The 12,466-nt window shown below is 22.7% G+C and overlaps 2 protein-coding genes across 2 annotated transcripts; both read left to right on the top strand.

Moving 5' to 3' along the window:
• Window positions 1-7,893: 7,893 nt before the first annotated feature.
• Window positions 7,894-9,236, top strand: OCT59_011583 (uncharacterized protein; the record flags this gene model as incomplete). Its single annotated transcript, XM_066133846.1, has 4 exons — window positions 7,894-8,085; window positions 8,192-8,600; window positions 8,775-9,137; window positions 9,214-9,236. The coding sequence occupies 4 exons, from the start codon at window positions 7,894-7,896 to the stop codon at window positions 9,234-9,236; spliced, it is 987 nt and encodes a 328-aa protein (XP_065989167.1).
• Window positions 9,237-10,471: 1,235 nt separating this feature from the next.
• Window positions 10,472-11,538, top strand: OCT59_011582 (uncharacterized protein; the record flags this gene model as incomplete). The annotated part of the gene is made up of 2 exons (XM_066133845.1): window positions 10,472-11,295; window positions 11,529-11,538. The coding sequence occupies 2 exons, from the start codon at window positions 10,472-10,474 to the stop codon at window positions 11,536-11,538; spliced, it is 834 nt and encodes a 277-aa protein (XP_065989166.1).
• Between the last annotated feature and the right edge of the window lie 928 nt (window positions 11,539-12,466).

The following is a 12,466-nucleotide window of genomic DNA, read 5'->3' as shown; positions in this document are numbered from 1 at the left end:
CTTTATATAAAAATTTTTAAATTATTATGTATCATTGTTTATGTAAGATAAAAATACTACGTTGCAAAATTTTTAACAAAATGTTTTTTGCGAAAAAAGTTATATTGGAAATTTTTATACTTTGTGAAAATTTTTGCGAAAAGTTGCGTTGCAGCAAAATGAAAATTAGCTGATTAAAAAATTGACCAATCAAAAATTTAATTTAGGGGGTGAGTAATATCAAATCTTAGGAATAGATTCACTCTTTTATTGTCCGGAACATAGCGAAGGAGTTGATAGTTAACCCATGTAATATTCCTCCCTTCCACCCACGACGTCATCCTTTTCACCCCTGCATTTTCCTTTTTTGATTATATGTAATTACTCATATCGGTCATATTACTTACGCGAAAAAATTACTCATGTAATACATGATGCGAGTTTTATCATTACTCACAATTTGAATAATAATATAAATATGTCGATTTTCTTTATCCTTTTTTTTTCTTTGTCTTTTTTTTTTTTTAGGTCTTCTTTATCTTCTTTTTTTAGGTCTGTTTTCTCTCTGTCTATACTCTTAGGCCTCTTATCTTTACGTCTTCCTATAGGTATGTGGGTTGTTGTGTGTAAGTTTTGTAAGTTTGCGTGTGGGTTTGTGTGTAGGTGGTGTGTTATTTCCTTGTTCTTTCCCCTTCCCTTCTCTCGCTTTCTCTTTCCCCTTCGTTACCCTTTCCCCTTCGTTTTACCCTTTCCCCTTCGTTTTATCCTTCCCTTTCGTCTTACCCTTTCCCTTCGTCTTACCTTTTCCCCTTCGTCTTACCCTTTCCCCTTCGTTTTATCCTTCCCTTTCGTCTTACCCTTTCCCTTCGTCTTACCCTTTCCCCTTCGTCTTACCCTCCCCTTCGTCCCTTCGTTTACCCTTTCCCCTTCGTCTTACCCTTTCCCCTTCGTTTTACCCTTTCCCCTTCGTTTTACCCTTTCCCCTTCGTTTTACCCTTTCCCTTCGTCTTACCCTTTCCCCTTCGTCTTCGTCTTACCCTTTCCCCTTCGTATTACCCTTCCCCTTCGTTTTACCCTTCCCCTTCGTTTTACCCTTCCCCTTCGTTTTACCCTTTCCACTTCGTTTTACCCTTCCCCTTCGTTTTACCCTTTCCACTTCGTTTTACCCTTCCCCTTCGTTTTACCCTTTCCCCTTCGTTTTATCCTTCCCTTTCGTCTTACCCTTTCTCTTCGTCTTACCCTTTCTCTTCGTCTTACCCTTTCCCTTCGTCTTACCCTTTCCCCTTCGTTTTACCCTTTCCCCTTCGTCTTACCTTTCCCCTTCGTCTTACCCTTCCCTTCGTTTACCCTTTCCTACCTTTCCCTTCCGTTTCCCTTTTTCCTTTCGCTTTCCCCTTCCCCCCTGATCAATGTTGCTGCACCTCAACGTGGTGATCAGGTGACAACAAGTTTTTTAAAAAACTTGGCTAAGTCAGCAACAAATAACAATTACATATTACATAAGTCATAAATTAATTTGTTCACTTTATCAATTTATTAAATTGATTTCATATTAACATAACTAAATTAACAAGACTATTTGATTTTGAATTATTATGCAAAATTTTTCCATAGTTAATTCTTAGGACTATCACATTGAAGAAATTTTTAACATTCAAATTTAAACAATGATTTTCTATATGTTTTAAAAAATCCTTTCAATTATTCCTTTTCTTTGTGACACTGATAATAAAAAAGACCCTGAGAAAGTAAACGTGACGAACTTTAACGGATACCGTCTTCTTTTAAAGAATCAATATGCGGCCAAAATAAAATATATATGTACAATAGCGTTTATCATTCGAAATTTTCTTAGAAAGTGATCAACGTTATCGCTTGATTGATCTTTTAATATTTAATAATTATAGTAAAGAAGTTATATTTTCTTCTCATCTAAAGCAAACTCAAGAAAATTACCTTTAAAAAGTTTATTTCTTACGTTAAATTATTGATATTAACTAAACCTATATTACAACGTAATCTGGACTTTCGCCTCACTCGGTTCAGATTATCATGAAATTTTTGCAGTTAAGATGGTTGACAAATCTGAAATGTGTGTTACCGTTACTTTTGCGAATAAAAAATAACAGTATGTAGTTTCATAGTAAATTTTTTTTTAATCGGCTTTTCTTCAAAGAATATTTTGATCATCATTTTTAAGAAAAAAAAAACTTGTTTGTCGTGGCTTGTGATCGACATAATTGCACATAATGCATACAATACGTCCTTATTGTTCTGAAACCGATTACCTACTTGGCGTCTGCATTTTGCATTCTGTATGGTTATCCTGTATATATACCCACATTAATAAAGGTATTTAATAAAGAATATATTATACACCGTCTCTTTAGGAAGAATTTCAAACATAATTATTATAATGGCTAATGGTAACGATGAAGGTAAAAGAAATAGCATGAATATTTAATTTAAATTAGAATATTCTAAATTTTGAAACGAATTTGTAATAAATACCAAAACTAGTTTCAAGTACCAGTACCAAGGAATCTGAAGGTAAATAAAATATTGAAATAATTTTTTAAACAATTTTCATATTATTTTACCTTACGTAATATTCACATATAAATTTGAATTATTTCTAATTTAATAATCATTTAAATAATTAGATCGTAAGTTAATATAATTCGAATAATAATTGAAAATTACTTATCTTTATCATATTCTAAATAACTAAATCATGATTAATAATACTTTAGTTAGTAAGTAATTATCAGTTATTTATTTTTTTACCATATTTTTTGCATAATATTCAAATAACAAAATTCTTTGTTTAAATAATTATTCATTCATTAATGATGTTATAGATGGTAAGTTATTTAATTTTATTATTTATTTAATTTTTGCGCATATTTCAAAACTAATCATTTTATTCTTTATTTAAATAATTAGATTGTAAGTAATATAATTAATTTTTTTTACATCATGTATTTTTGTAATAATGTTTTTATCTAATTAATAATAATATTACAGGGTGTAAGTTATATGTTATCTATGTCTTTAAGTTGTATATAACTTAAACTAACTAGAAAAAAATGAAAAATTTATTGGTAATTTATTTTAGTTGGTAAGTTGCAAGTTATTTATTTAATTCTATTAGTACATGTTTATTAAGATATTTACATATAAATTTAAACTAACTAAATTCTTTATTTTAATAATATAGAGAGTGAGTTATTCTACTTATTTATTTAATATTATTATAAAATATTTATATAATATTTAAACTAATTAAATTCTTTATATAAAAAATATTTAATAATATAGCGTGTAAGTAATAAGTCATTTATTTAATTCCATTATTACATATTTAACGACATTATTTAAGCTAATTATTTCTTTATTTTAATAATATAGCATGTAAGTTATTTATTTAATTTTATTTATTAAATATTTTAATATACTAAAAGAAAAAAAAATATTTAATTTAAAAAAAAAATTATTTGGTAATTTATTTATATAGTTGGTACGTAATAAATTATTTATTTAATTTTATTATCATATATTTATATAATATTCACATATAACTTTAACTAATTAATTTTTTTATTTTACATAATTTTTTTTAGTTGGTAAGTTATTTATTTAATTCTACCATTACATATTTATGAAATATTTACATGTGATTTAAATTAACTAAATTTTTTTATTTAAAAAATTATTAATAATGTAGAAAGTGAGTTTATTTCAAGTTATTTAATTCTATCAATTGTATATTTATATATGATATATACATATTATTTAAACTAATTGAATTTTTTTTTATTTAAAAAAAAATTAATTGGTAATTTATTTTAGATAGTAAGTTATAGTTATTTATTTAATTCCATTATTACGCTTCATATATAATTTGAACTAACTATTATTATTAAAAAATAATATAGCATGTAAGTTATATGTCATTTATTTAATTTTATTAGGAACATTGACATTTATTACGAGAATTGGACACATAATAAAATCATGTGATATATAATTATATTATATTTTAATTGGTTACCTATCTTACGCTGATATCACCCGAAATTTGTTGTTGGATTACGGGCGTTACGTAATATATTACGCTGCCCTTATTACAAAAATTTATAATATTTTTTAAAAAACGGTTTAATGATTTAGCAAGTGAGTTGTTTATTTTATTTTATTACTACTTATTTATATGATATCTAATATAATTAAACTAATCACAAATAAATATTGGTAATTTTCTTAGGACGTAAGTTAAATATGTGTTATTTATTTAATTTTATTATTTTAAATATATATTTAATATTGTAATTTAATAAATTAACTAAATTTTCCGTCTAAAAATTATTTGGTGGTTTATTATAGTTGGTAAGTTATTTATTTAATTCTATCATACATATATATTTATACACTATTTACAATAATTTAAACTAACTTTGGTAATTTATTTTAGATTGTAAGTTATAAGTCATTTATTTATTCCTATTATTGCATATTTATATAATATTTATATAATTTGAACTAAATTCCTTATTTAAAAATCATTTAATAATATACAGGGAGTAAGTTATTTATTTGATTTGATTATTACAGATCTATCATAAAGTTCGCAATTTTGGGCTACATTACGATGTTCTTGGCTAGCATTATGTGCAAAAAGGGCGGACTTTATGATATATGATATTTACATATATTTTAAACTAACTAAATTCTTTCTAAAAACGGTTAATAATATAGGAAGTAAGTTATTTAATTTCATTATAGAATATTTGTATATAATATAAGCTAACGAAATTCTTATTTAAAATAATCACTTTGTAATTTTATTATAGTTGGCAAGTTATTAATTTAATTCTATTATATTTATATGAAATTTTACATATATTCATATATTATATATTTTAAACTAACGAAATTCTTTATTTAACAAATTATCTGGAAATTTATTATAGCTGGTAAGTTATAAGTCATTTATTTAATTTACCATTATACATTTATATAAAATATTTACGTGATTATTTAAATTAATTATAAACTAAATTTTTATTTTAATAATATAGAGAGTAAGTTATTCTATCGTTATGTATTTAAATAATATTTACGTATAATTTCAGTTAAATAATCAAATTCTTTATTTAAAAAATTAATATTTTAGTTGGTAAGTTATAAATTATTTATTTAATTATTACATTATAATGCAATTATATAATACTTGTAAATAATTTAAATTAACTTTTCAATTTTTTAATAATAGAGAGTGAGTTATTTATTTAATTCTATTATTATTTACAAATATTTAATTTGAATTAATTGAATTCTTTATTAAAAAATTATTTGGCAATTTCTTTTAGATGGTAAGTTATAAATCATTTATTTAATTCTATTATCATACCATTAATACTATCATATATAATTTAAATTAAACTAAATTCTTTATTATAATAATATAGATCGTAAGTTACTTTATTAAATTCTATTATTGCATACTTTTTATATGAATTTAAATTAACTAAATTTTTTATTAAAAATTATTTTTATAATAAGCACGTATGTTATTTTTATTTTTATTTTTTACCATAATTTATACGTAACTTAAACTAACTAAAATTATCTAAAAATATTTAATATATAGCACGTAAGTGACAAGTTATTTATTTAATTCTATTTATATATCTACAAATAATTTAAATTAACGAAATTCTTTATTATAAAAATTATTTGAACAATTTACTTGTATTAGTTTGTAAGTTATAAGTTAATTATTTATTCTATTATTATATAATATTCACTAATATATTTAAAACTTTTTATTTAAAAAATTGTAATATAGTGCGTAAGTAATAATTATTTATTTGATTTTATTATTATATATTATTTGATATTTACACATACATAATTTAAACTAACTAAATTTTTTATTTAAAAAAAAATATTTAATAATATAGGGAGTAAGTTGCTTATTTATCGATAGTATTATTATACGTTTGCATAACATTTAAATTTATGTTAACTAACAAATTCTTTATTAAAATATCTGACAATTTATTTAGATTGTAAGTTATTTATTTCTATTATTACATATGATATTTATATAATTTAAACTAACTAAATTATTTGTTCTTTAATAATACAGCACGTGAGTTATTTGTATTTGTATATTTATAATACATACTATAAATTAAACTGACTTCTTTACTTTGAAAAACTATTTAATAATATACTAGAGAGTGAGTTATTTATTTTATTCTACCATTATATATTTTATTGCATTCTCATATAATATAAACTAATTAAATTTTTCGCAAATTATTACATGTTTTAGTTGGTAAGTTAGAAGTTATTTATTTATTCTATTACATGTATAGCATTTGTATTTAATTTAACTATATTTTCTATTTGAAAAAATACTATTTGTTTATTTTAGTTAGTAAGTTATAAGTTATTTATTTAATTTTATTTTGACATTTATATAATATTATTTAAACTAACTAAAATTAACTGAATTCTTTATTTAAATATTGCTAATAATATAGAGAGTAAGTTATTTTATTCTATGTATTTATATAATACCTGTTACATATGATTTAATCTAAATTTTTTTTTTTAAAAAAAAAAATCAATAATCTAGAAGGTAATTTGTCTATCACATATTTATATAAGGATCTTAGCCAGGGGGAAAATTAACCGGTAAATGAAGGAATTAATGTTAATGCTGGTAATGAGTTGACTTGGAATTGTGTAATTCTGCCCACCGGTTAATTTTCCTCACGGTTAAATGTAGTTATTTTCTTTATAAAATACTTACAAATAATTCGAAAAAAAAAAATTAAATTCGTCATTTAATAGATGGTAAGTTATAATTTATTTATTTAATTCATATTTACATATAATTTAAATTAACTAAATTTTTCGTTTAAAAAATTATTCAAAAATATAGAAAGTGAGTAATCCTATTATTATATATTTATGTAATGTTTATATATAATTTAAACTAATTTGATTCTTTATTTATAGATTGTAAGTTATAAATTATGTTATTACATTGTTTATATGATGACTGTATATGATTTATTGATTAAATCCTTTATTTAAAAATAATCGTTAATAATTTTAGATTGTAAGTTATATAAACTATTCTATTTGATTGTATTGTTATGCATATGTATGTATTATTTAAACTAACTAAATTCTTTATTTAATAATATAGTTCGTAAGTTACTTAATTTAATTCTGTCATTATATGATTAATTGATGTTTAAATATAATTTATACTAAATTCTTTATTTATAAATTATTTGGTAATATAGGAAGTAAGTTGTTTATTAATTCTATTATTACGTATTTATATCATATTCACATATAATTTAAACTAAATTTGTTATTTAATAATGTAGAGCGTAAGTTGTAATAAATTATTTATTCAATTTTGTTATTATATTCAATATATATTTAAATTAATTAAAAAAAATTGATTGATAATTTATTTAGATTTTTGTAAGTAACAAGTAATTTTATTATTATATATTTATGTGATATTTGCATATAATTTAAACTAACTAGATTCTAATTTAATTTAGGTTGTAAGTTATTAGATATTGCTATCCTTGTATATTTACTGTATTTAATATTCACAAATAATTTTAATTAACTAAATTCTTTATATTTGTTTATTTACTTTAGTTAGTAAGTTACAAATTTTGGTTATTATTACGTTACTATTTATGTAAAAAATAAATTAAAATTTATCATTTATTAAAATTTCTTATTAAATTTTAGGGTAAGTGTTAATGTTATTTTTTTTAAAATTTAATATTTCAACGATTTCAACGTAATTTTTTAATGAATTTTAATTATTTAAAATTATTTAGATTTGGAAAAAGTGGAAATATAATTATGGATAATTTTATTTTAGAAAAAAAATTAAAATGGATTCCTTATAAAAAATTTAAGGATGTTGAATATCTTAATGAAGGAGGATTTGGTAGTGTTTATAAAGCTATTTGGTTAAAAGAAAACGGTGATATGGAAGTAGTTCTTAAATGTCCCAAAGATTTAAATGAAAATTTAAGTAAATTTTTAAAAGAAGTAAGATATATATTATTTATAACATTTTATTTATTTTTTTTTTTAAACTTAAATTATAATTTATTTATATAAATTTATTTTAATAATCTTTTAACTTTTTATATAGTGGAAATATCATGAAAGTTGTTTAGATTCAACTGAAATTATTAACTTGTACGGATTTACAAGAAATCCAGATTCGAAATATATGGCAATAATGGATTATGCAAATAAAGGCAATTTAAGAGAAAATTTAACAAAAATAATTAAAAATAATTGGAAACAGAGATTATATATATTATATAAAATTATTTCTGGACTTCATAAAATACATGAACAAAATCTTATTCATTGTGATTTTCATGATGGTAATATTTTAAAACATAATAAGTATAAAAATAATTTAAAAGATGATGAAAATAAAGATGATGAAATTTATATTAGTGATTTAGGATTATGTCAACCTTTGGAATCATTTTTAAACAAAGATAGTATTTATGGTGTTATACCATTTATGGCACCTGAAATTTTAAGAGGTAAATCATATACTCCAGCTAGTGATATATATAGTTTTTCTATGATTATGTGGGAATTTACATCTGGAGTTCCACCATTTAGTGACAGAAAATATGATGATATTCAACTTAGTTTAAGTATTTGTAAAGGTGAACGTCCTGAAATTATTGAAAATACTCCACAATGCTATATAGATTTAATGAAAAAATGTTGGAATGAAGATCCATTAGAAAGGCCATCTGCATTAAAAGTTAAAAATATCATTAAAAATTGGATTTTTAATCCTGAAATCAGTGATATAAGTGATATAAATGAAGAATTAAAAAGCAATATTATGGAATTTATAAATGCATCAATTCAATGTAACAATTTAATTACCGAATCTCATCCACAAGTATGCCATACAAGTCGCTTACTTAGTTTTACTAGTAAAGAATTGAATAAAATTCTTGAAAATGAAGATACACATGTATATTATTTAAGTCATTCTACTAGTGGAAAAGTGAATGAAATTCAAGAAAGCGGAAGTTTGAGAGATTGTATCATTATTAATGAAGGTATGTAATATAGAAAAATAAAATAATTTTGCAAATAATTTTATATGAAATTAATTTTTTTTTTTTAATTATTCAGATAATGAAAAAGATTTAATTTGAATTATTTTTAAAAACTTTTTTTTTAAATGATATGATTTGATGTTATTGTTCATTTAACAAATTTTTTTTATATGTATATTTTTTTTTTATTAGAATTATTTAAACACTAAAGTTAGAGTAGTAAAATATTTTACAAATTTCTTAGTTTGTAATTTAAATGATTCTTATTTCTTATAAATTATTAAATATTCAAATTCTCTTTATTTTTATTAGAATTATTTAAACACTAAGGTTAAAGTAGTAGAATATTTTACAAGTTTTTTAGTTTGTAATTTGAATAATTCTTTTTTTTTGTAACTTATTTAATTATTAAATATATATAAATCATCACATTTGATTTTTGCAATATCTCACAGGTCAAAGGAGCACCTTGTCCAAATTTCAAAAAATGCAAATTTCACATTTTCCTGAAAAATGGTAGGAAATTATGGAAAATGCTGCATTACGCTGAGCAATTTTTTGGAATAGCATTGTTACAACATTATCCAATTTAGCAAATTTTATGAAAATTTGGGAAAATGCTACTTTACACCTCAAATGTAATATTATTGTAACATTTCACAACATTGTTATAACATTGTCAATTAAAATCAAATTTTGCTTTTTTTTTTGTCAAATATTCCAATTTTCTTGCAAATGGTGCATTAGGATCCAGAAATATATATAGGGGTCAGGTGGCGAAAAATTTTTTTACTATGAGCTATACGCAGAGACTTTTTATATGAGTAGTACGGCACAGTAGTATGCATAATTGACACCTGATATTGAAAATCCTGTAAAAATATGCAAATAAAATTTTAGACATTAAGTTATTAATTAGGCCGCTCCAAATTAATAATTAGTTTAACGTCCTCCCCCCTCTTTTTTTGAAAAATTTCAGATTTAAATAAACATAATATATGTCACATGACTGTATATGATTTGATAGTTTTAACCAAGCAACGCACCTCGCACAGATATGATAAAATTGGATCATGTACCACACGATCTGACCTATATTTTAATCTTTTTTTTATCGTTAACTCTAACTCTATTTCTGTCATCATAATGTATTTCATTGTTGCCATTTATAAGCACAATAAATTGTTACAAGATGATGCCATAGATATTGAAGAAAATAAAAATTTTGAAGACTTGCTGAGTGAAGTACGGGTTATACAGTTAATGATCGGAGAATATCTGTACAATTCTACAACCCAATAACAAAACATTGGGCCAATATTAGAAAACTTGATATGAAATTATCATTTTGTAAAAATTTTGAACCATGTCAAGTTAAATATATTTTGGAAGATTTGGAAGACATTGAACCTGATTTAGTACCACATGTTAATCCTTTGCCAATATTAATGGTGAATAGTCAAAGATATTGTCTTCCAGTAGCACATAAATCATCAACAAGACGGGACTTTTTATTTAATGATATATTATGGATTTTACAACAAAATTCACTAGGATGGACCAGAGGTATGCACGAAACATTTGGAGACAAATTTATTAATTGTTTAATTATTGATTTACTATGGTATCTTGACCCACATCATGCAAAATTAAAAGATCGTGGATGTAATTTGCCAAACATAATTTTAAATTTACCAGAATATAAAATTAATTCCAATTATAACAGATTTTATTTTACTGGAAAGCATAAAAAAGAACAATTATCTGTGGTAAAGTTAGATGGATATGTTAAAGAAGTTGAATCATGTGTATCTCAACCATGGGCTAGTGCAGAAAGATGGAAACAATTTGTCTTTTCAGTACTTGATTTATGTCATAATGCAAGAAAGTATATAAAGTATTTAGAAGAAGTAAATCAGAGTGTTAAAGAAAATCATTTGAGTGTAGATTTTATACGCAACAAAATTGATAATATTTTGATAGAAATACGTGAAAAGAAAGAAAGCTTTGATAAGAAATATGATGATATTTCTTCAATACTTCACAATTCTGATTATTATGAATTAATATCACTTGATACTTATCTTTCTGATGATAAGCGAGCACGTTACGATTTTATTTTAAATTTGGAAGTTGATTCTGCATTTACTTTATATCGGTATTATCATGGGAACTATTTAGGAACTTTAAATTTTATTTGGAAATTACCATATTTTGATGATAGAAGTAAAACTAAAGAGTCTCAATTAATTTTATTAGCAAATGAAATGGTACCAATATTCTTTACAAGACAAATGAAGAAAAATGTAATTGAAAAGGTTAGTATAAGAAAGCTTTTAATTTAATTCAGTTATAAAATTATATAACCTAATTTTTATTTTACTTTTATAGTACAGCTTAATTGCAAAGTTAACGCCATTAATTTGGAATAAATTATTACAAGATTTGTCTGGAGATTCGTCATCATCATCAAATGAATTAACAAAAGAAATGCAAGATCGGATCCAAACTGTATTGGATTTACAAGATCCAGAAATTATCTTAGATTTAAGAGTAAATTATAAATAATGGATTCAAAGGCACAAAATTTGATATTTTTTGGGATGAAATGAACAATTATTTTAATGAGGTAAAATAATAATGATAATAATAATAATAATTTATTTTTTGTTTATTTAATATTGATGTCATTTGTATTAATTTATTAATTTTATATACTAGATAGTTCCAGCTGTACATGATAGACGGGAACAGGGCGGACATCCTCATATTATCACATTATTGCCGATCATTTTGCCGATCATCTATTTTAAATATTATCACATAAAAAATACTATTTTTTTGCAAATTTAACTATATAAATTTTATTTGTTATCAAAATTTATCCAAAGTCCGAAAATTAATGTTTTCAAATCCAAAAATTAACTAAAACCCAAAAATGGGCAGAATTTTAATAATAATTAGAAAATTGAAATTATTTTAATGATATTGTGACAACCAGTGATTAAAATTTAATGTTTTATAGCTTTTTAGATTCATCTCGTCAAGACAAACATTTTGATAGTAATTTTATAATTTTTTACGCCAAATTGATTGAGAAATTGCATTTTGAAAATTTCTATTTATTATATAGATTATAACAAATATAATTGCAAGTATAAATTTAGCCATAACTTCTTGATTACCTAAAATTAGGAATGATTACTTCGGCCATTGATTTTAAATCAGTTAAACTATAACCCATAAAAGTTTCAAGCTTCGGCCAAACTTCTGTGACTTTGGCCGAAGTTTTAAAGTCTGATATCACCCAATTTACTATAAGATCGGCA

This window comes from Rhizophagus irregularis, chromosome 2 (assembly GCF_026210795.1).
Source record: "Rhizophagus irregularis chromosome 2, complete sequence".
NCBI lineage: Eukaryota > Fungi > Glomeromycota > Glomeromycetes > Glomerales > Glomeraceae > Rhizophagus > Rhizophagus irregularis.
The sequence above is the reverse complement of the archived record's forward strand: the minus strand, read 5'-3'. Positions and strand labels throughout refer to the sequence as shown.